Raw genomic sequence first — 25,026 nt, 5'->3', positions numbered from 1 at the left:
TATTATGTTTGAACTAAAGGCAGTGATATTCAGAGGTAGGTAGGGTGCATTCCTTGCATCAAGAGCACGTAAAATGAAGTAGATCACCTGACAATATTACCAAGACACGTAGAGGAAACCGAAGTATTAATGGAACGTAATGGAAGGTACGTGGCTTCACACTTTCAAGTATGAACAGGTATCCCAGCTCTAAAAGACAGCTGCTGGACTGAAGAGTGGAAGTCTGATACAGCTCTTCAGCGTTTTGTACAGTCATACAGTAGAGGTTAATTTCCTGCAGTCTTTCTAGAGTTAAAGCAAGCTGAAATGGTGGATATAAGAAATTTCTTCACTGAAGTAGCAAGTGCTGGATATTTCTGAAATGTCTTAATTTTCTTTTTAAGAAATGGAGGCATTTCGTATGTTAAATAGTTTTAATAAACATGTGAAGCAGTCAATCAAAGTGTTCACCAGACTGGTTGAGAGGATGCTATTTCAGAAGGCATTTGGCTGATGCAGCTGTACTGCACGAGTTTGTTTTTATAGCAGCCTCCCTCAAACTGTTGCATGGTTTTAAATAATATTACTAATGTAATTAGTTAATAAAGGGATAGGAAATTAAAGCTTTCTGAAAGGGGAAGATAGGCAGTTGAACTGTAAAGTGAACAGAAATTGAAAACTTGAAATGAAATGGAAGCCAGTGAAGCAGGCACTCAGGGAAAGATGCAGAAAACTATGGGCACCGTGGAGGTGTTCTGTAGGGCACTGCACCTTGATCCTCAGTGGCAAAAGCTGTGGGGAAGGAATAAAGAAAGGTGCAGTGGTCAAGCCTCCAGTCCATTAACATGGACTCAAATGTAAACACCCCACTGCCCAGCCATCCAGGATGGATTTGGCTTTCCTACTTCCACCACTGAAAGCCTGGATAGTGTCTCTGTATTTTTCTGGCTAGCTGTTTCGATCTTCATTTCTGCTTCCTTCACACTCTCTGAGCTTCAGCTTGGCCAGGAGATCCATGCTGAGCCACACTGGCTTCTCACCGTGCCCACTTGTACCTTGCATTTACAAACAGACCGTTCTCGTGCTGTCCGTTCCTGAAGATCAACCAGCTGTCCTGGCTGCCCATGGGATTGCACTTGTCCCAGGAACGTGCGCAAATTTCTTCTCCTGTAGTCTATTTTCTTGGTTATGCCAAGTGCCTTCCTGAGTGTCCTTGGGACCTTAAATCTCACCATCAGAGGGTCACCAGCTAAGGCTGCCGTTGGTCACCAGACCTTTGACTGTTGGACTCAGTGGTCTCTGTAGGTCACTTCCAAGTGCAACTGTTCTGTTCTGCTCTAAATCTTCCTTCTTTTTAATAGCGAATCCGGGAGAGCATCTCTTCTGCTGGGCCATCCAGCAATGGGGTCAGAAAATTGTCCACATCTCCCTTCATATAGCTCTGCTCTGAGAAATGGAGGTGATGTAGGTTGGAGGAAGGTTGTAGTGGTAACTCTAAGCGCTGGTAACTTCAGCCAGAACCTTTTCTGCCCATGAGATAAGGCTTTTGCCCCTTGGTATATCATACTATACCCTGGACAAGGGGTGAAGCTGTGTAATTAAATATCCTGCACCGCATAGTGGGCGATAACATGGTTATCCTTGGGGAGATAAAACCTGGTGTGCTCCTGTAAGAAATGTAATTATGGGGACCTAAAAATAGTTTAGATTTTGCAATGAATGTGATGTGAATGGCGTAGCCCATTGATGGTGAGGAGGGTGTCGGAGAATGCTTGATTGTGATCTGTGGCCGTTGCAGTGTGGAAAGGATAATTAAGAAGATATTCTTGAGTACTTGTCTGTCTGTGAGCTGTATTTCCAATAGCCAAACATGTATGTTGCTGGCTCTGGGAGTCTTGCAGAGTTCTCTAAAATACAGTTACTGAAGTGAAGAGTTCTGATTTGAGTACCAAAGCAAGAAGAAACACATAATTGAAATGTAATTAGCTTGATGATGGTGTTTATGGCAGTACCTGGGGGAGTGAAACTTCCCAGATGAGAGGATGGGCAGCCTCTGAGAGAGGAGACAAAGCAGGAATGCGAGTTTCGGGAAGGTCCTTGTGGCATTGCATAGAGAAGTGCTTCATAAGAAACACCAAATTGTTTCATAGTTGTGCCCACATGCTTTTATCACGTTGCGCATGTCTGATAAAAGGAGATGTTTTCTTCCACCACCACCGGTGGCCTAAAAAATAAAAATGAAAAAACGAGTTCTGCAAATTGAAGACCTACATGTGAGGTGATGCTTTGGTTGGCAGTGGTTTTCTTTAGAGTTTAAAATTAGGTTGTTATTGATGGTAGGCTTCTCTAGGATCTGAGACGTTCTTGGTGCGTCTGCCTGGAAGTACTCCGTGGGTTTGGTTGCTTACGAAGCATTTGCTGTTTTAGTCCTTTTTTCACATGCAGGTTTCTCCTTTATCTCTCATGACATGAGCCCGTGTGTCCTGGTAGTTCTTTATGTGGAGATGCTGCAGCTCTCACCAAAGCTGTACTTGTCCTGAGCTCCTTTCTTGAGGAAACCTGAGCCATTTTACTTAGTTTCCGTGATTACCAAGTTAATAAACGTGTTTGGCAGCATAGACTCCAGTGTGGAAAATGCTGTCGGATGGCTTAAGCTTGGTAAATAATTAAGAATCCAGAAAAATTCAGGGTATCCTGAACTCTAGCGTTTTGTTACCAGTTGTGCTTCCTGTAATACCCTGTGGTAATTGGGGTCCAGCTGCTCACAATATTACTGTTAGATTTACTGGATGGATTGCTTTAATAGGATTTGGAGAACAGCTATTTGTACGTTACAACTTCTGCTCTTAACTTGTCAACCTTTTAATGCAATAATCCTGGAGATTTAGCCTAGCTTTAAAGCAGTAACACAGGGAGACGGGCATGACCGACTGCAGAAAGTTCGCAAAGCCTCCGTGTAACACAAAACGAGTTGCTTGTGCCTTCTAGTATCTTTGTAAAGTGATGTAATATACTGTGAGAGGGAGGAAGAGCACTGATGGAAAGAAAACGGTGATCTTAGGGAAAGTTAAGAGCAAATCTCTACTTGCCCTGCCCTACCAAGGCTGTCACCACGTTGGCAGTAGTAGGACCCAGCCAGTTCAGAAAGTAGGTTGTATGTGAGCTGACCCCAGCCTTTAATTGCTTGCACTCCTTCAACAGACTTGGGATATTCCATCTGTCATTTATTTATGATTGAGAATGGTATGAATTAATTGTGCATGTTAATGAAATAAAATAGAAAGTTGGGTTTGAATGTATTTTTGAATAAACAATACAGGCGGGTTTTTTATTTGCAAATGCTTGGTATTACATCTGGTTTACAAAGACATGAAAATACTGTTTGCTGCTGGTATGCCCTCTTATGAGGGCATATTTTATCCTCAGTTTTCACCTTTCCCTTTCCCTTGCCACTTCCATTACAGTGGAGATTTGGTCTGCTTGCTCTACAGTGACGTGTCCTTTAATATTTCCCATTAGTTTCCAGTAGTTACCTTTGCCTGCATGTCAGCCTTCAGTTTAATGGCCTTTTTTGTGTGTGTTCATTTTGTTTTGTTTCCCATCGTGGTTTTGTTTATTTCTTTTGTTTTTTTTTCTGTTTTCTTTTTTAAAACCGTGGTGATGTTTGCCCTTCATATTCCCCAATGTTTGCACATGACAAGATGTTGCCATCCCAACATTACCTCCCACTTCACTGACCAGTGCCACTAATGACCATCTAGCACCAGCTACAACGGGACCACTGCCTTCAGCCCCTCGGGACGTTGTGGCCACCCTCGTCTCCACTCGCTTCATCAGGCTGACGTGGCGGACACCTGTGTCAGACCCTCAGGGAGACAACCTCACCTACTCAATATTCTACACCAAGGAAGGTATAAACAGGTAAAGATCTCAACGTGTAAAGCGGGTTGTGCTCTTTCATGACACTCCTTCACGCTAGCATTGCTTAGAAGCGCTATAAAATGTAAGTCTTCAGAGCTCAAAATCTTACAAGCTGTAGTCTGAGCGGCTGTGTTCCCTTTCCTCCTGCACCCTGATTAGGGGATACGCATTTTTGTCTGCTTCATTGCTGCATAGACATGCTGTTAGGGGTAATGCCTGTGCATGGTTTTGATTGACTACAAACAGTTGCTACCTGCTTGTAGCAGACTGCTAAACACAGAGACTGTAACACCTCTTCGGGAACGCTGATGGCTGTAAATGCCACCCACTGCAGGCACGCAGACACCCTCCAGGTATTACATGTGCTGTTGATAGGGGGGCAGTCAGCTCAAGCTTTAAAACCCTGTAACTATAGCCTGATTCTAGAGAGGCACATGGTAGGTGTTGGTTAAATGTAGATTCCCATCTAGGAATCCCTGCAAATAGAAATTTCACGAATGTGAAGCATTCATGTATTTTTTACATGCTATCCCAGTGGTCTAGTTCAATCCACATGTTTCTCTTACTGATGGGATCTGCTGCTCAGAATTAGTTTCCAATTGTTGTGATAAGATTGAAGAAGTTAAAGCTAACAGGCGTTTTGAGCTGTGCTTAATTAATTACAAATTAGATTGATTATCAGATTTATTACTCAAAAGAAAATTATCTATTTACTGTCTAGAGAGTGAGGCGCAAAGTTAGGAAAGTCATTTGGAAAAAATCTCAAATGCACTAGTACTTGGAGAATTTCCACTTTTTTCTTAGTTCTGAAGATAGACAAGAGTCTAGGTTCACAGATGACGACTAATGCGGGCAATTAGTAAAATTTTCTGTGACTCACAAATGCGTTTTTTCTACTACTTCCTCATTTTGGTAATATTAATTCTTTTTGGAGATATTTTAAATGAGACAGGAAAACTGGTAGTGTCCTGCGAGCTATCCTTGCTGTCTGCCTTTCCTCCTTCATATTGCTGGTTGTAACTGATCTCCCCGTTGGGTTTTTCAGAAAGTAATTTGCTGGAGGTGGTTCGTTCCTCTCCTTATACTGGGTCTTGCTTTTGGGGAAAGCAAAATGCATCCCCTTCCACTACATACAGGACTCCAGAAATCTAGAAAATATCCCTGTAGGGTCAGAATCACTGTGCAGAGCAAAAGGAGAGAGGCATCTCCTAATCTGTGGGGAGTAATTTAAGAAATTACAGGACAACCTGCAGAAACTACCCTGCAAAAAGCAACCTTCTGGGGTTCGAGTGGTGTAGCCCACAGAAAGTTTGCACAGCAGAATACTTGAGCTGGTGCTTACATGTAAGCAGGTGGTTTCATTGACTGCAATGAAATCTTTGCTTACGTGTTCTTCTGGATCAGGGTTCAAGGCAGGCTCTGGAAGCCTTTCACTGGCACGTGGTCACGTGTTTCTGGCCTTTGCTGCCTCTCTGCTTTTGGAAGTCTTTTGCTATGCTGATAAGGACGGTTGGTATCACGCATTTCACAGGTTAGTGTGAAAGTAGTGTGAAATCCTGTCCTGAAACCTGAATTTAAAGAATGAGAACAATAGAATTAAAAACCAACAATGAACCACACTTGAGAACAAATGCATCCTATTTGTACAGCCTTTGTGTCAGCAGGCTCCACCTTCGCACTGAAAGCAAGTACAGATGCTGTTTGCTTCATCTCTGTCAAGTTAGATCTGCCCTGACGGTGCTGACAACTTGCCAGTGTCAATTCATTAGGGCATGAATTTTGGAGCTGTTAAGCCGAATTAAGCAAATAATTGAATGTAATACATTGTTTATGATAGGAGAACAGCTAAACTTGAACTGTTTCCTTCTACCTGGGAAGTCAGAAATAACTCCTTGGAGAATTTGAGAGGATGTTTAAAGTTATGGCTCAAATTAATTCAAATGTTGATTGTGTTTGAAGTGATACTAAAGCCCCTTCTACCCTGAACCCAGTTAGTTTTTGAGGGACAAAAGCTAAGATGACAAACCCAGTAGAGGTTCGCCTTGAGAGGTACAGAAAATGGACTGGGGGTGTGCAGAGATTTTTGCCTCTATGCTTCCGTCTGCTGCTGTATTTGCAGGCACCTGGGATGAAAGAATGAGAAAAATCCCCCACGATTAGGATGGTAGTATCCACTACCAGTCCTAAACTGAATTCTGTGCAATCAATAAATTATCTAAACTTTGCACTCAAGAGTCGAAAAAATGCCAATTTGCAGCATTAGCTTGCTAGGGTTTTTTGGTGTGTGCATGGGTGGGGGTATTTGATTTATGGCTGGATTTAAATGTTTTATGTGGCTTTAAGGAAGAGGCACAAAACCAACAGAAAACAACTGTGTAGAGATTAAACTTTTAAAAGTGGGTAGGATTTTTTGCTTGAAATTTAAAGGCACAGTAAGAAGTATAATAATTTTTAAAAAGACAAGCAATCATTCATCAAATGTTATTCCTTTTTTGATGTTACATGGTACGTTTTGCCTAGTTGTTTGCTTTTTTGTTACTTTGCTTAGTTTATGACTAAAAAAATAGGTGGGAGTGTCCCACATAACGAAGCAGTCAGAAACCAGAAAATTTTGAAGTCAGATTTAGATTCGCAACCCTCTTTTCTCTCTCAGCATTATAAAACACGGCTTAAATGCTTGCTTTGTGGTCCTTGAATTATACATGATCGTACATCTTTGCTGCGGTTTTAAGTGCATATGTACCATCTCCTAAAACTCTCAGATTTGTGCCTACGTGTACCTTTTTCATTGCATGCATTACTGGATCCTTACAGTAAACTACGTGTTGCCTCTTCCTCATTTGGGTTTGAGCAGCGATCAAACTCTGGGTCATTTGATTTATTTGCCTTTTAAATCGGGCTTTTAAAAGATTGTGAAAGTCCATACGATGTGGAACAGCTCAGCGAGATATTCTGACATCTCTAATTCATCATTAAAGGGTTGCAGAGTCAACTTTATATGGTGAACAGTAGCAGCCCTACGTATCTCTGCAGCACATGAGGTGTACCGTTCATGGGGTAGCGGCCACGGGAGAGACTTCGCCTTGGCCGACTTATATTCCTTTTAGTTTACAGTCTTCCAGTGCAGTGAGATACACACAGAAACACGGTGAGGTGTTCCTTTACTTTGCACCTTGGACTGATTTAGAGGACTGCAATATATTCCTGGATGGAATGTAATCACCTGCTTTGCAGCCATTCTGCAGCACTGCAGTATTTCCTTTCCCCTTTTCAACTCAGAGTGTGCTTGCACACCAAATTTGGCCTTTAATTTGGGTGCTGCAGAAGATTGTTAGCAGCAGAAAATGAGGAACTATGGTGAAAATGGCAGTCTTCTAAAATGGTCCTCGCTTCTGAAATGGTTAAAGCTGGGTTTGGTGGCTTTTAGCGTCTGTCAAGGAGGAGTGGGCGAGAATACAGGACCTGGAGGTTGCTCTGTAACAGAAACTGCAAGGAGCTGCAGGAGAGGAGCATTTATTGAAGGGACCATGTAGGAATGAAGAGGGCGTCATGGCTTTGTTGCTGTACCTCCAGAAGAACTCAAGTAATCTGGTCAGATACAAATTACTGTCTTCCCCATAGATTATATAGTTACATTAACATTCCAAATTCAAGACAGTTCCCCTGGAAAGTGTATGAGAATTCAGATGTGTAGGAGGGATGACAAAGGGAGGTTTACTTCTGTGAAACTAGGTGAGCAGCCATGCAGGAGAACTTCAGATTTTCAAGATATGGACAGAAAATTGTGAGAAGGCCAACACATTGCTCGTACAAGATGGTAACTTACACGCGTGATAGATTCAAATAATATTGAACCCGTGGTACAACTTAGTGTGCTACAAACACAAAATGGAGTTTAGTTGTGCATAATGGCACTGTCAAAATGTCCATCTGAGCTCACTGCCTGGCTTCACAGCTGATGTGGCCGGCATAGATGCTGGTCACTTTTTAATAATTCCCAAAGGTTTTGTTTTTCTAAGTGTGACTTCAAACTTTACTTTCCCAGATGAACTCTTGCTTCTGGTTTTGAGCTGTAGTCTTTTTTCCCCCGTCTACATGACAGCTATTTTAAGCCTTAATTCCAGTTTGCAAAGCTCTTTAATTGGGGATTAAACTGGAATGAGTTAGAATAGTCATAATGTTCTGTTGGGTAATATAGTTATTCATATAGACCATCTGTTTTGCTACCTATTATGCCAACCTAAATGCATCAGAGCTCATAAAAGGTGCTCAAGGCTCCCAAAGAAAGGGCATAAAGGAGAGATTCATGTAGCACTTAATTAGATTAATCTCAACATATTTTTAATATACTGTTGTGAGGGAAGGCACAATTCCTACTTATTACTGAAAATTGCATTGCTTTGGCTCATCTATTTATTTTTTGATAAATGTTGTGTTTCCATTGAAAATAATTTAAATTTTTTTTGTAATTTTAAATAATGACCTTGGATTGCTGACTTTTTTCTAGACAAAATCAGTGAGTGCATTTAAACTTGAGGCAGAAAGTGCAATATATTTTGCATGTCAATGGGAGATGAATGCTATTCCACAGCTGTGAATCAGTTGGCACTTATTCTGGGTTTTCAGATACCTTCATTATAGCTAAGATACATTTTAAAGGAAGCTATCCATTTGAAAATGCATTTTCAAGCAAACATTTTGCTTTAGCTATAACTGGAAAAGTTAGCGAGAGAAAATATTTATCTTTTTTCCTGCCCCCCTCTTTCATTCAGCAGTAGGAATTATATTTCTTCAATGTCTCTCTCTCTTCTCTGCCAGCTTCTTTCTTGCAAAAATTACTTTATAAACATTAAAAGAAGAGAAATCCTTTGCAGAGTTCTTAAATTCATATATAATGATGCTGCTCATTCAAAGATGAAAATTAAAAAAAGATCTGAAATAAATTAGGCTGTGTATGCAATGCCATTTTAGCTCAACTGTAATGAAAGAGAATATTCTAGAAAACGTGTTTAAACAGCTTTTCAGTTACATTTAGCATATTGTTTTCCTCTGTATAAATACAGTATAATAGTGCAGAAATGAACAGGGATTTGAAAATGTTTTAAACCCAGTTATGCTAAATCAACCTTAGTAGTTGATTTAAAAAGAAATAAATTAAAAAGGGGAATTTTGGCATCAGATTTCCGTGGTATAAATTAAATCATAATGGCTGGGAGGTAGGAAAGAGGAGACTGTGGAATAATTTTGCCCAGGCTTCTGCATTAAAAATGATTTAATAGCAGCTAACCGTTGGGATGAGAATCGTCTGCCCTCTGCTGTAGAGCTAAACAAAGTCTCCCAGACAAAAGGGGAAGGATCGTATTCAAACCATTCACATTTTCTTTGTGTTTATTTCCTCAGTGGGGAAGTTTTTCGCTGCTTCTTTTATAATGGTGCTGTTATTTCTGTTCCAGGGAGTAGATAGCCTCTTTTCAAGCCAGGACTGGCCGTAGATGTCCTTGCCCAAACATAGCTGTGTGAAGGTTCAGGTGACAACAGCAATGTGTTGGAAATAAAGGTTGTAGTTAGTTGATAATTAATCTCGTGGTCTTCACCTCAGTCCTGAGCTTGATAAGAAGTGATTGTGTTTCCTGAACTATGATCGCTGCTGGACCAGGCTTTCACATGGGGTGCTTGAGGGCTGTAATTGAAATTCGCTAGATGCAGGGCAGTAATCTTTGGGTTTGCACACCAGGCGGGCTCTCCCAGCTGGCTTCTAGCTTTCAGCTTGCAAAATGCCTACCTTTTTCCCAAATCGAAGAGAAATGCCCATTACCACTCAGCTGGCAGTTCCTTAGGGCTCTGGCAGGCAAAGCAGGAGGCCCAGAGCTGTCTCCTCCATGTTGCTGGAGCACCTGAGAGAAGCCCGACTCACGCGTCCCACTGGCAGCCCGCAACAGGAGCGTGCACCACTGCCAAAGGATGGTCTCCAGCAGCGGAGCCGCAGGCAGACATTGCCTTCTGTTGACTCCACTACTTGTGTGGTAATACCGCAACTGCTACAGCTGTCTGCTGCAGTGTGTGTGAGTCAGAGCCTTTGGATGTTTTTAAAAAATCTAAATATTAGGGAGGAACTAAGTAAAGTTTGGAGATAGAAGAAAATATTAAAGCAGCCTCTTTGAAAAATACACCGAAAGCATCCCCACGATATTAACAAAAATGTCTTTAAATCTCAATAGAGTCTGTGTACAATTCTTAAATATTTTTTCTTGTGGCTTCTGAGTAGTAGGATAAACTGTCACAATGAATTATGGCATGCTGTTGGGAGAATAACAATGAAGCTACTTAGAATTTTTTGATGTTGAGTATAATTTATTCTTTTAGTTTAGTGTGTATTCTTTTCAAAGACAAGCTACAAAATTAGAAGCTGTTTGTCACCAGCCATTTTGGCATATTACTGTTTTTGTGTAGTCAGGGTGGTATAAATAACCACATCATTAATACACTAGATACGTTCAAATGGGATACACGTTAGATTTGTTCCAAGTAGCAACCATTTCTTTATCTACCTCTCAAAAACCCTCTTGCTAATCAATGATTGTTTCTGTGCCCAAACTTTTTGTTTCCCAAAGGGAACGTGTTGAAAATACGAGTCGTCCTGGAGAGACACAAGTGATGATCCAGAACCTGATGCCAGAAACAGTTTATGTCTTCAGAGTTGTGGCTCAAAACAAGCATGGCCCTGGAGAGAGCTCAGCACCGCTGAAGGTGGCCACTCAGCCTGAGGGTAAGCTATAAATACTTTGAGCCTCTTGACTTTGTGATTGCCGTTTTTTTCCATTCATGGCCTTTCCCAGAATGAGGTGATCCTCTTAAAAGCTGCATTTGCAGACCTGAGTTTCAAAATAATTTTCCATGCCACCACGTTGGTATGCTTTATTCTCACTCTTAAGAAGAACTGATAAAGCATTCCTTGTTGAATTTTCTAAACTTTGTTATAAAAGAATACTTTTCAATTGTCATAAACTGACAGAGAATAAAGGAAAACTAAGAAAATGCAAAGGCTGTGATTTGTTAGAGTTGTTCAGGACACACTGGGAGTCTGATGCAAGGAGGAGAAGTTCCTTCTGAAATTTGGTGCCGCCTTTACCCCCTACCAGTGAATTCATATGGAATGCTTAAATGCAGAAAAATACCTATCTTTGAATGGAGTTTATTACTTGTGAAGTTGATGCCAAAATATTTAGCTCCTGAAAATCTATTGGTTAGGCTTGGTGATGAGCGGAGTTTCATGCTTACATTGCAGTTCAGCTTCCTGGTCCAGCACCCAATATCCGAGCATATGCCAATTCACCCACCTCCGTTACTGTCACGTGGGAAACGCCGTTGTCTGGCAATGGAGAAATCCAGAACTACAAGCTGTATTACATGGAGAAGGGACAGGACAGTGAGCAGGTACAGAGCATGGCTCTTCCTGTGTGATGTACAATGCCAGTAACAGTATTCTTTCTTTTATGTTTTTACCTTAAATTTCTAGAAGCACCTTACCAAGAGTTCATTCTTCTGACAGACAGAAGCCTTTAGCCTAAAATACAGAAATATTTAAAATTAAACACCTGGTTTGTTAGAAAATGGTTTAATTCATTATTCAGCATGAAATGTATTTGTATCAGAATTAAAACAGTTTTTATGTGATGGCTTACTTAGGTATTCAGCATCAAGTAGCATTTTGGGATGTCCTTCCTATCACGAGAGGAAAAAACTGAATACCTATTTCATCATGTAATGGTCCCGGTTCAGATGGTGTGAAGGATGTTTGCATAGGTTTTATAGGTTGGCTGTTTTTATGCTTACTGCTGATTTTAGCACGTTCCTGAATCCAAACTATTCTCGCTTCTTGAGTCTGTTGATCTGATGATTGATATTTTGATATTGGTGAGTGTCTAATTAAATTTGCTTAGGATTCTACTGGAAGAATCCAGCATGTTCTATGCAAGTACAGGTTGTCACCTGAAAAATAATCACAGCTTTGGGAGAATTCAACCCAGTCATTTAATTTCCCACATGATAGTTTATAACTACGATTTCAGCTTTAAAAAAATCCTAAGGGAAGAATATTTTTGTTTGTTAGTTAGCATTTAAAATATTTTGATGTCAGTTTTTTTAATAGGAATGAGTATTCCTCAGATAACATTACCTCTTCTACTTTTGTGTCCCACTGTTAAAAATATCATAATAGTTTTTACCAATAGACAAATTTTCTAGATCCCTTTTCGTTTGTAAAACCTGTGTCCATGTTGTGACTTAAATTGAATAGGTAGAACTTCCTCTTGCAAGCTGACTGATAGATAGCATCTTTACAAGTCCTGGCTGCATATGACTGGGGGTTTGACTTGCACGTGCTACAGAGTGCAAGTGGTGTCCTTCCTGCTTTAGAGTTTGAGTATTACTGAACTGAAAGTCTGAGAGGTTTATAATTGCAGACCTGATTCTGACCTTGACTCGTATGTATATTTGCTTATGAACAGGATGTTGATGTAGCAGGACTCTCCTACACCATTAATGGATTGAAGAAATACACAGAGTATAGTTTCCGAGTGGTAGCTTACAATAAACATGGCCCTGGCGTCTCTACGCAAGATGTTGTTGTACGTACGCTGTCAGATGGTAAGCTGCTTTATTCCAAGGCTTTTTGCAGGAATTATGTGGTAATTTCCTTTAAGTGGATTTCAAACCAGAAAGACTTCTCAGGTTGTTGTTCAGTGCTGCAGTGTTTTATTAATAATGTGGTTTCTGCATATGACCATGCATGCCAAAAGTTCCCCTGGGGCTTTCCAAATTGGGCGAAGGAAAATTAATATACCTACAAAAGTATCCAGTATTCCAATTACAAAACAACGGTGTCCTTAATTTCAACATCAGAGGTTTATTTCATGGGTTATTGGGTCTACAAAGTATTAAGAGTGGACAGAAACATAATTATATTGAACCCAACCACTCCAAATTGTTTTTTAGCTTCTATAATATTTTTACCTATGAGCAGACTTCTGCTTTTGGAGTGTTTTTATTTTAATTGTGGTCATGTGGAAAAATGTTGCATGTCTTTGTTTGGACTCCAGCACAGATATTATTAAATCAATCGTTTGTAATCCTGAAAGCAGGAGATGGTAACAGCATTTCCTGTAAGGCAAATAAGAAAGTAATGTGAGCAAATCTGATATATGAACAATTGCAGAATGATCACAGTTAATGTTAGCTTTTCTTTTTTCTACAGAAGTTTAATTATACATAAGAACTGTCAGACCCAAAATGAGCCTAGCCTGGAATCCTCTCTCCAGGACTGAGCCAAAGCAGAATGATTATTGTCCAGAAGTTTGTTTCTACGGGACTTCTTGGCCCTGCAGTAGTTTCTATGTATTCACTAACTCAGTTGCTCTTCCATGAAACCTCTAATCATCCTCTTTAAAACCATGTCAACTCTTATCATCCACAACATCAAGTGGAGGATCCCACAACTAAACTTTCTATGAAAAATCCCTCCCTTATAGTCTGTTTTGATCCCTCTTAGTCTGTGTTAGTGTTACTCATTGCCAACAGCTGTGCCGCCTGAAAGAGGAAATAATCAGTCTCCATCAGCCTTTTCTGTCCCACTCCTCATTTTATAGACCTCTGCTGTATTCTCCCTCATTCATCTCTTTTCCAGATTTAAGACAGAAATGGTTACTCATTTCTTCTGTGGAAGCTGTTTCAAGCGTCAGTGTCCTTTTCTGAACTTTTTTCTAGGTTTCTTGTCTCTTATGTGCTTTTAAAAATGGAGGTAGGGAGGGCCAAAATTGTATTAAAGATGCAAGTGTGTAATTACCAGCATTTTTTGGCTCATTCTGAGCACTGAAGCAACATTTTTGGGCTAGAGTGATCTTGCTCCTTAGTGGAATTGGTTTGCTTAGAGCCATCGCTTTGCATGTGGAGTTAGGATCATTTTTGCTATGTATGAATTTAATTTGTCACATTAATATCCAGGCACAGAACAGCCTCAGGTCTTTCTGCAGTTCTTTACCATCAGATCTTGTCTGTACTGATATTTTTCACATTGCTGCTCATCCCCCTTTCATCTCTTACAAATGTGGGTAGCGACAGGGGTGTCAGCACGTGCCATGCCGGAGCTCCACAGGTCATCACCCACTATGTACGTTCCCACCTTCTCTTTCTTTTAGCCAGTTGTGTACTCGGGCAAGGACTTCCCTCCTATCCCATGATTGCTTTGTTTCTTAAGAGCTCTCCAGCAGGTTTGTGATGCAAGATTTCCCTTTAAAAAGTGACAGATATGTCATATTTCTCCATGTATCTATGAATTTCACACTTCATTATAGTTTCATTTTTTTTTTTGCTAATACAGATTTTTGATTTCTTACCTGAGGTGTCCAGTAGTTGCTCCAGCAGAACCCCTTCTAAATACTGGCATCTCCCAGTATCATGGTAACTTTAAGTGACCGGTTACAGCCTGCCTTAAGTAATGCAACCGTTTCATTCCCAAGTTCCCTTAGAAATCCCGGATGAATATGATCTAACCCTGCCAATGTGCTGCAGCTTATGCCTGACACTTCTGTAACCCTGCCTATTGACATTTCAGTTGGAGAGTTGCTCTAAGTACCTTGTAAAGGATGTCATGGAAACCTCTCTGCTGCCTTCCATTCAGTACAAATGCAAAGCAGGTAGTTCATCTGGCCTTACCTTTTCTTTTCCTGTGATACCTTGGTCATCTGTAACTCTGCTTACTCTGAAGGGCTTCCGGCTCCTTACTTGTTGAGGAAGAATGCATTATTAGTTTTAATGTCATTTTCAAGCTTTCCTGAACTTCTTGTCACCTCGACTTAAGTTTCCACATTTAACATGTTGAAATTTATTTTCTGCAGCTTTCTGAAGGATGTCCTTTTGCTTCTAACAGTTGCGTAGCTCTGCTGCTTAACCATGCTGTTCTCCCCCTTCACCCTCTTGAATCTTTCTAGATAAACAATACACGTTTTCTTCCTGGGTTTTCCTGTTGTGGTGTCAGTACGCCCTCTCCATGCCTCCTGCAAATATTTCATTCTTAGCTACCTTTTTTAGCAAGCTTCCTTGTTTTCATGTAGGTTTCTGCTCCTAACCTAAGTCTGTTACAGTGGTTTGTTGCAGAATAATTAGCTCTTCAGGTACAGCAATTTGAACCCGGGTTTATGTGCTGCTGGTAAGGATTGCATGTCTTGTCATAAGTGTTCCTGATTTGTAGGAAACAGTGTTGTATCACAACTAGAAATACCATCAGCGCATCACACCCTGATGGAGGGCATGTCACTTACCAGCTCGTCCTTGCGGCCTCTCTGAACCAGCAGCATGTCAGGTCCTCCTGCTGCACAGCCTACCAAAACGGGCTGAGCCTTTCTTACCTGAGCGTGGAATATCAGCCCATAGGAAATACATTTTATTTGTTGATCTGGTTAATTTGGTAATCTGGTCTGAGTTTAGGCGTACTTTGACATAAAACGAACTGTACATGTATATGTATTTACATGCATAAATCCTTTCCTGCGTCCTGCCAATCTTCTGTCTCTCGCCAAGTTTGCGTTAATACGCGTTAATTATTAATCAAGCTTTGTGAAACCCAGGACATTTTAGGTTGTCTTGAAAGCAGGCACCAACTGCATAAAACAAGAACAGCAAGAACTGGCCTAACTTTATTTCATTTCCTCCTCTTACCTGGTGGTCTTGCTTTTTAAAGGATGTAGCCCCTAGTCCCTAGGTCTGGTGATCTCAGACTCAGTTCAGTTGGCAAGAGGGGAGGAAAAAAAAATGTCGTTATCTCTGTTTCGGTAATGGGAGAGGGGTATTAAACCACACCCAGGGTACCTTTCACTTAGCACTTTCACTCATTTATGCACTCAGGATTGTTTTCTTAGGCAGTGTTCTGCCTGGTGTGTGTTATCTGGAAAACAGATGATTGTGGCCGGAACAATCTCTAGTCCTGTTGTACCTCTAGTTGCCTGTCCTTGTGCTTTGTTGGAGCCTCAGCTTCCTGTCAGGGAACCCTTATCTATGCCTTTGAGATAACACTTGCGAGTCTTTCACCTCTGGAGAGCTGCAGAGACTTCCTTGCTTTCAGTTTCTCTCGTATGTAACCTGTTTGTGTAATGGACTTCAACTGACCTGACCAGTGAGTTGCTACAGCAAGTAAAGAACTAACAAAGAGTGGAGATTCAGGAGCAGAAACTGTCTTTGCAGTGCACTTCACCTCTGTGCTTTTCAGTAGCACAGACACATCTTGACTGAGGTTTTCCTGTTACAGCAACTCATGAGACAAAAACCAGGGCTAGAATTTTAACTGTTTCCCCCAGTCATGGTTTCCCAGAATCAAGCATCTAAATTAAAGTCTTGATTTGGAAAAGTACTGAACATGATCTCTTAGAGTTAACGGGAAGTACCTTTAAATATAAGGCTTTTTATTTAAATACCTATGATAAGTAAAGGCCTGAATAAAGTGAGTTAATTTTTTGTGATGAAAGTAAGTAAATCTCCTAAGCCAACCAGTCACTGTGTGTCAGAAAGCATGTGTAGAATTTTGTAGTCACTTTAGATTGTGTATTAAACCTGAATGGTTCATACTTCCATAATGAATGATATCGGAGAGTAGTTGTACATGGAAATACAGTATGGGATACATTATCTGGAAATGTTTCAGTTGTAATTGCTTTAATGTTTCTAGTCCCCAGTGCTCCACCACAGAATCTAACGCTGGAGGTGCGGAATTCCAAGGTAAGATGCTGAGAATTTGTTTTCTGTTACGGGTAAATGGAAGGTTGGGTCTTAGATCAGCCAGAATTTGGAGTTGCTTTTGGGTCTTCTACCATGCTGCTTTTCAGCTGTTTGTTTATGAGTTGCCCAACAGGAAAATATCTGAATGTGGGACTCAAGGCATTGGAAACTCCAATCCAGTTGTGGGCTGCGCACAGCAGAATGCCGTGGACGCAGTGACAGTACTCCAAAGCATGGAGACTAGTTATGAAAGAGGTTTAATCAGGCACAAAAGCCTGAAGCAGCAGAGGTTGAATATGTTCCTGGTGATAAACTATTGTTTTACAGAGTGTATACATACATATGTCTGTTTACAAGATCCTGGGCCCTTTAAAAAAGAAAATTATGTACTTAACCGTTATTACTTTAGTGATTATGATTGGAGATTTTAAAAAAAAAAAATCCTTTTCTAACCCCTTTTTCCAATGTTGTCTTCTACTGCATATATGGTAAACCCCAGCAGCTTCATGCACATAAACTACAGTTCAGATAACTTGTACTCTTTGAAGAAAATACCACTTCTTAAGGACAGCCCCTCGAGTAAACCATATCTTAATATAACCCAAAGAAGATGGAAAGGGAAACCCAAGAGGCCATTTGTGAAATTGGAATCAGGAGGTCTGATAGGATTGAAGCACTTTGAGGCAAACTTATAGGCACTTGTATGACCTGTGCTGCTGCTGAATCACAGTTCTTTTTACTTTTTACAGATAGCATTTTTCTCTTTTTAGACAGCACGTGTTTTACACGTATGAAAATGCAGTGTATTCTGTCTGCATGTTTTCCCACTTTGTGTTTCTTAAGTATTAGCACTAGAGTATTTTTTTTCAGGCTGCGTGGAAGGCAATGACTTTGTAATTATCTTCTGCCTTCCACAGAGCATCATGCTACACTGGCAGCCTCCGCCTGCAGGGACACACAGTGGGCAAATCACAGGCTACAAAATTCGCTACCGTAAAGTGTCCCGTAAGAGTGATGTAACTGAGAGCATCGGTGGGACCCAGCTTTTTCAGCTAATTGAAGGTGAGCTGTTATTTGCAAGCATTTGTTATCGTAGGGGTTTCTTAGGTGCTTTCAGTGTGCTGAGGCACAGAGACTTATATCTACATGTTTATGTAGTGTTTTTACATTTAAATGCAGAATGAAAACACTTAAAAGGAGTGATGATAACTTCTGAGGTAGTCTGGGCTGGCTAGTGGTAACTGAAGCCTGTTCTTTAGCCCTGGTTTTGCCTTTGACTTGCTAAGTGGACTGGACAAGCCCTTTTAAAACCTTTATATAAAGGCATAGGGGTTGCATGGAGAAGATGGTCCTGAGCTCATTGTGTTGACTGAATGGCAGAAAGAAAAGTATTGAGAAAATTCCTCTATTTTAATTAAGAATTGTGATTCCTGTGTTTGCGGTTGGAATTGCTGTTTTGATATCTTGGATGCTCTTTGTCTCCGAGGTCTTGAACGAGGTACAGAATACAGCTTCCGAGTAGCTGCCTTGACTGTTAACGGTACTGGACCAGCTACTGACTGGATATCAGCAGAAACATTTGAGAGCGATCTAGATGGTAAGATAATAAGTGTGAAGTTATCTGTGACACCAAAGACAGGGCACAGTAAAGTTTGATTGCTTTTTTAAAAGGCAGAGATGATTTTGTTGAATTGTTTTTAATATATTCTAATGTTGCAACTTGTTATATTTATGATGAAGTGAAATTGATTTCTATTTTATTATGAAACTCTTACCAAGTCAATAAAATGGCTTAAAATTAAATCCTGCTTCTACACTTTCTAGCACTGTATGTTAGCACTATGTTTTTCCTACTAAGAAATACTTGATTTTGAATGACAGTGCCAGTGATTCAATATTTAAATAATAATATATGATAAGATTTATGTAATAATAATGGCTTGATTTTTATACTGCAATAAAATTCATCTTGTTAATCATGCAGTTGTTTACAGGCTATAAAGTGGAGGTAGGAGGACTGTTTTCCTTGAGGAAGTAAAATAGTGATTATGTATTTATGGCACACCTAAATTATGCTAATGAAACCATTGAAGCATTGCTCAGAGAGTTTAGCGTAGTGATTTGATATTCAGAGATACAATGAGTGACTACTCATACTGTTGACTGCAGTACGGAGTATTGGTGTCTGCATGGTGGTTGCAGCGTTGGGTGTAAGTGTAAACTTTGCTGAATGCGGGAGAGATGCCATGGTAGGAAAGGAGCAGTGGAGAACGCCGCTGCTGTCAGTACATCTTTGAATCTTATCACTGTGTTTTATTGCTACTATGCTTTGTTAAAAGCTTTTTCCTCTTTTTTTTTTCTTTCTTGTGCTTGAAGAGGACATTTGGCCTATAGTAACTGTTACTTTTTGCCACTTCCAAAAAAAAAAATTGATTAAAAAAAAAGATTGATTATATTTCCAGTGCTGGTAGGCTACTGTAGACCAGGTTTTCCACCAGAAATGAAGACTTGTCTACCAAAGCCATAGATTCATGATGTGTGGCATACAGAACCACACTAACATCTTGTTTTTTCAGCGCAGAGGTTAACAATGAAAGTAGAAAAAGTTCTGTGAAAATTTTTGACCTCTGTCAATTCGCCCAAAGGTTTGGTATTTACTACACTAGGATGCTTTGGAAGCGGGAACCTGACTCTTGCAGAATTCCGATAAGCAAATTTGTGAGTACCTCCCAGAATTTCACTACAAGCAATTGAAATTGCAGCAGAGAAGTGCCATTTCTAACAGGCTGGCAATGGCAGATCGCTTGGGAACTGCCTAGATGTTGCTGATGATTCTGGGCAGCGTATTTCTGGCAGTTCCTATTTCAAAAAAGCATGTGATCAGTTCTTTTGCACACAAGTTCCTTATGTTTCTTGCAGGTCATTCTCCCTCCTCACTGCGTTACGAAGTAGCTCGAGGGTCATTCTAGCTGAATTAATATCGCAGGTTCCAGTAATGTCTTTCACATCTGTGTGACTGGAGATTTAGTTATGCTGGCAGCTGGAAGACAGAATTACAAAAGAGATCCAATATTTGTTCTACACTGTTGGAAGATTGCTTCAACAGTCAGCTGATTAAACCCCTTGAGAGCCCATTTTTCAATCTGTGTTATGCAAAGCTGATGCTCAACTTAATATTTGTCCTCTTATTTCTTACTTTCCATTGCTTAATCAAGAGCAGCAGAAAAACTAATGTTAACAGTAGAGTTCAGTTTTGTAGCTATTTAAAATTTGCTTTTTAGAGCTGAAATGACTTGCATGTGTGTGTCTGTCTTCCTTTATCTGGATATGACACAACCTTGCAGCTTGAAATACCACTAATTCCTCCAGCTGAAGATGTATTTTTTTTGCTTTTCTTTCCTTAGTAATCTCACGTGGATGTTTTTAATACATTAATTTTAACATGTTCATGTTTTAAATAGTGTATTTACAACTAATCTTTAATTTCTCAAGTTCAGTATGCATCTATACATCTATACATGTAATTTCTTTCCATTCCGTGGCTGCTTTTGAATTTAAATAGAGTATAATTATCGTGTCATCAATGCAAATGGGAGCCAGACGGTTACAAGTCTGTATTAGTAGGGCTGTGTAATTTTGCAGAGTTGGTGCAAGTCCCACAAGGAGTTCGTATGCAAAAGGTGTTAAACAGTTGTACAAAGTTTATCCCCAGCACAGTGACTTCTGTGCAGTTTAAAATGTCATCTCTCATATTGCAATTCCGTAGCTTTTCTGTATTTAATAGTTGTGAACTTTAATTGATCAGCTGTGTCAGCTGGAGGCAATAAACTCCCTCAGCAAGCAGGCCAATGGCATATTATGATCCAAATAATACTGTTGTGGTGTTTTATTAAATGTTTTTAGATAAATGCAGCATGTTTCATTAAAAGGCAATCCCTGCAGGAAGCAGAACTCTCTGAACAGATTTTATTTTAGAGTGGGGAACTCAGTTTACTATTGCACAAAATATTTAATATCTGTCACCATATGGTGGGCTCCAGTGACCTGACAAAAGCAATTATTTCTTTTCTGAGAAGTTAAGTCAAAGGAACGGATGTTAGTACGTGCAGTTTTGCTTTCAGATTGCTTTTATTTTTTTTCAGCACTGAGGAAAAGTCATTTTAGTAAAAATATTAGGGAACTGCAGTTAGATGCTGTGGAAGTAAGTCCTTCTGTTCTTAGGGATCTACATTCCATCTCACTGCTGGATTGTGATTAGATTTGTGTTGCTTGTGGGAGCAGGGTTTGAGCATTTGACATGGACTCTGAGTATTTTTCATTCTTGCGGTATGAACATGTAGTCCCTGCATACGTTTTGTGAGTTATGTAAAAGGGACTTAAGGATTTAAGCAGTGACAAGAAAGGTGGCATCAGGTACAGGACAAATCACAACAAACCTTTGCCACAAATGCAATATCCACTTTACTGACAGTTGTTAGAGCTTTGGAATATTCTGTCTAATCCTACAGTGAGCTCAGGAATGTTCATTTCATCGTGAGTGTGTTTTCAAGATAGTTGTTTAATGCCCACAGTAAGTAATACAATGGAACTAAAAGCAGATTGTGGTGAGAAGAATGTGATAATTGAATGAATATTTTGAAAAATTACAAATGGGAAAAAACATGCACAAATATATTTTTAAAAAAAATCTGCCTTGAAGCAGATCTGATATTTTCTTCAGCATGACTGTCTTTTGTTTTAAAAAGAGTATCTATTAAAATATACTAGTGGACAAAACAGTGTTAATTTTCATCTGCTTATTAGAGAGATCTCTGCTCTCTCTTGTACAATAAAACTCCCTCCTTTGGACCATACTCTTTTTAATACAGGAGCAGAGTACAAGTGCTACATTTGACCATACCAGCTCATGGTTCTTCATGTAATTACCTTTATGTAAGAGCAATCCTTTAAATCCATCATTTTTCTTTAACAGAAACTCGTGTTCCTGAAGTTCCAAGCTCCTTACATGTCCGTCCACTTGTCACCAGTATCGTAGTGAGCTGGACTCCACCTGAAAACCAGAACATCGTGGTAAGAGGCTATGCTATAGGGTATGGCATTGGCAGTCCTCATGCGCAGACCATCAAGGTGGACTATAAACAGAGATACTACACCATTGAAAACTTAGGTAAGGAAAACAAATCAACACCAGGGCCAATGTTTCATTTCTAATTTATGTTCCTGCTTTCTAATCATGATATGACAAAGATACAAGACTATCAGCATGTCTTCTAAGAGGATCTTTATCATTATGAAGACAATACATTGGGATGCCAGACGGTTGATAAATTTGAAACAAACTCATTTTTCTGTTGATGTCAAAGAGGCAGAGGAACTAAAAATAAAAAAAATGCTAAATTCACTGAGCTTGAAGCATAGTGCATTTTGATTTGATGCATTCCCTTCCAGAACTATTACAAAAACTTTCATGCTGAGCAGCACTTCCTTATTCTCCTTCTGGAGCTGCAAAGCAGTTTGCTTCAGGCAGAAAAATAAACTAAAATGTCACCGAGTTACTGTGGCATTTACTTTAAAATACAGGATAGACCCTCCACAGAAATGCCTGTGGTAGGTAAGATTTCCTGATAGCAAAATAAAAGTTAGTATTGTGAACTGTTGGGAAATTCCTGAAAATTGGAGTATTAGATAATATTTAGTAGAGCAACATAAAATGGTCATTTTAAAATGTTTTTCCTCATTACTAGCTTGACTGTACTTAAGGTGCATGTGCTCTGACTACAGACTTCTGCTGTATGAGAGCTGTTGTAGACTAAAAGAAGGTCTGTGTGGAGACATTCACAGTGCAAACTTCTTATTTCATATATTTTACTTAAAAAACAAAATACTGAACAAAGCAGAGAAAACAGAGGATAAAAAAAACAAACAGGATTCACAAACAGGTTGCACTGAAAATATACTACTATTTTTTTCCTTTAGACCCGAGCTCCCACTATGTTATAACTCTGAAAGCGTTCAACAATGTTGGTGAAGGAATTCCTCTCTATGAGAGCGCGGTGACCAGGCCTCACTCAGGTAAAGGCAAGGGGCTGCTTTTAAGTTGTGCATTTCTGAAAATCAGTAACATGCCTTCTGCACGGCAGCTGAAAATGTGATTATATGTCATGTAAACGTGTGGTTTTTCAGTGTCATCAAGTACTCTCCATTTCTTTAACTGATTGGCCTTACTGTTTCAGTGATTGCCTTGCATGTTCATCCATTTATTTAACTGCCTAAAATTGATTTTATTTTTAAATTACAAAATTTATCTTTTAACAACTTACAGATGTTCTTATTTTAAAAGTTACCATTACATTAGCAAAAATTGTATGGGTACAATTCTAAAGGTGTTGTTCTTGTTTTGTTTTTAGGGACAAGTATAGGTTTTTTTTTGTCTTTACACTGAGCTTTTGAATATGATGCCTTCACTTTCTTTGTCTAAGTCTCAGTCTGCCATTACTTACATTAAACAAGTTGTTGGCTTAATTGTTTTTTGTCTTGTAACACATTAATACAAAGAGAAATTTGTTTACAAGTGAGCTACTATTAACGTATGGCTCGCTGTGCTCCCTGCTAGACTGTTGACATTATTTAGTTACTTTATACAAATGTTTAACACTTCTGTTTGGTTTACTCTCCTGAAAAGTAAGAATTCTGATAGATTTTATAGGGGACATTGGAATTCCATTTTTTTCAGTCACTGCAAATTTGCATGATACATGGGATTTGCCTGCCATGAGCATTCTTTAAAAGATGATGGGAGTTACTTTTATGAAGTGGTATTTATCCATCCAGAAGTCCCACTCTCTTTCCTCCTCATTGTTTTCTGGAGGAGGAATCAGTGGATGTTCTGAGGCAAACAAAGTCAAAATTAAAACTATTGGATGTTTAGGGTTCTTAGGCCATGATTGCATGCACTCAATGCTAATGGCTAGGTGGCAAACTATAGCATAGATATGTCGTCATTGTCTTACGGGAACACAATGCAACAGTAATTGTATTAGCCAGTCTTATGTCACCTATTAACTCTGGCTTTTCTCTCTTTTTCTCCATTTCTCACCTTCATTTCATTGTATTACCCTGCATTTCCCCTTTTTTGTTTTTGTTTACATTAAAATGCCACCTTCTCCCTTTTTAATTATAATACACTACTTTTTACCCATCAATTCCCTAGACACTTCCGAAGTTGATTTGTTTGTTATTAATGCTCCATACACTCCAGTGCCAGATCCGTCTCCCATGATGCCACCGGTGGGAGTTCAGGCTTCCATTCTGAGTCATGACACCATAAGGATCACTTGGGCAGACAACTCTCTGCCAAAGAACCAGAAGATCACTGATGCTCGCTACTACACAGTTCGCTGGAAAACCAATATTCCTGCAAATACAAAGTACAAGGTATTGGAGTTTCAACGACGCCAGCACAGCTGGGATATTCTAATGACAAGTTTCATGTTTGAGTTATGGTTAAGCAAAAGCTGAGAGTCAAGAGAAGTGCTTAGAAAGCAGTATAGATGTGTATCCAGTTTTATTTGTGTTCACACATCAGTAGTACTCAGTTAAATCATTGCTTCAAAAGTTCTTCTGGGTTTGGTGGAAGTAGGTGTTTGTGGTCTCTGGTATATGTGTGAGAGATTGAGCTGGCGTGTTGTGTATGAGTGAATGGAAGAGTTGACTTGGGCAAGGAAGGAAGACACTTCCAGAATGACTTTCTGCTGGGGAGCTGTGGACACAGTGACAGTTTCCTACTTTCTTCTTCACCTTGACATGATGGCTTTCTGTGACACGTGGGCTTACCTTAGAGGGGCCAATAATGCATTAATAAGGTATGTGTTACTAATGGCTTCTCTCCAGTTAGCAGAGGACTCTGAATTTGTGTGGTGAGCCATGCACTGGGAAATATTTACTCTGATAATTTGAAGTCTTTTTTTTTTTTTTTTTCCTTTTTACAACCCTTTATGTTCATACCAAGTTGATAGTGAAACTTCCCTTTGGGAACTGATGGGCACAAAATACATAACGATAACTTTATGATATTGTTGCCTGCCTTGATTTGGAGATCTAATTTGGGGTTGGATTTTTCAGTTTGGATCTTTTGAGTCGGTTGGTTGCATTTTTTAATTTCCAGAGCTGTTTGGAGGCCTGAAAAATGCTGACTGCAAATTTCACATTTGAAATGAGACTCAGAGGAAATGGTTGTTAAAATATCCAGCTAGTGGAGCTCCCTTTATGCTCTTAGAGAGCAATCTTGTTACAAACCAGATATTTTTTTTTTTGATTGAAATGAAAAGATGTATGTATGTGTGTTCCTTCTCTAAAGGCAAG

The 25,026-nt window shown here is 39.6% G+C and overlaps 1 protein-coding gene across 12 annotated transcripts in view; it reads left to right on the top strand.

Moving 5' to 3' along the window:
- Positions 1 to 25,026, top strand: part of NEO1 (neogenin 1) — a 192,112-nt gene that overhangs the window by 137,093 nt on the left and 29,993 nt on the right. For 7 of the 12 annotated variants that reach the window (XM_080607273.1, XM_080607282.1, XM_080607279.1 and 4 more), the window contains exons 8-17: positions 3,681 to 3,900; positions 10,512 to 10,666; positions 11,186 to 11,334; positions 12,408 to 12,546; positions 16,616 to 16,665; positions 17,583 to 17,727; positions 18,152 to 18,262; positions 21,638 to 21,832; positions 22,642 to 22,737; positions 23,876 to 24,099. In XM_080607273.1, the coding sequence (XP_080463399.1) occupies positions 3,681 to 3,900; positions 10,512 to 10,666; positions 11,186 to 11,334; positions 12,408 to 12,546; positions 16,616 to 16,665; positions 17,583 to 17,727; positions 18,152 to 18,262; positions 21,638 to 21,832; positions 22,642 to 22,737; positions 23,876 to 24,099 (1,484 nt within the window). The remainder of the gene's footprint in view (positions 1 to 3,680; positions 3,901 to 10,511; positions 10,667 to 11,185; positions 11,335 to 12,407; positions 12,547 to 16,615; positions 16,666 to 17,582; positions 17,728 to 18,151; positions 18,263 to 21,637; positions 21,833 to 22,641; positions 22,738 to 23,875; positions 24,100 to 25,026) is intronic. The other 5 variants (XM_080607275.1, XM_080607281.1, XM_080607278.1 and 2 more) reach the window with 2 other exon arrangements.

This window comes from Anser brachyrhynchus, assembly GCF_964034855.1.
Source record: "Anser brachyrhynchus genome assembly, chromosome: 11".
NCBI classification, from domain to species: Eukaryota; Metazoa; Chordata; class Aves; order Anseriformes; family Anatidae; genus Anser; species Anser brachyrhynchus.
Note: the sequence above shows the minus strand (reverse complement) of the source record. Positions and strands in the feature narration are given on the sequence as shown.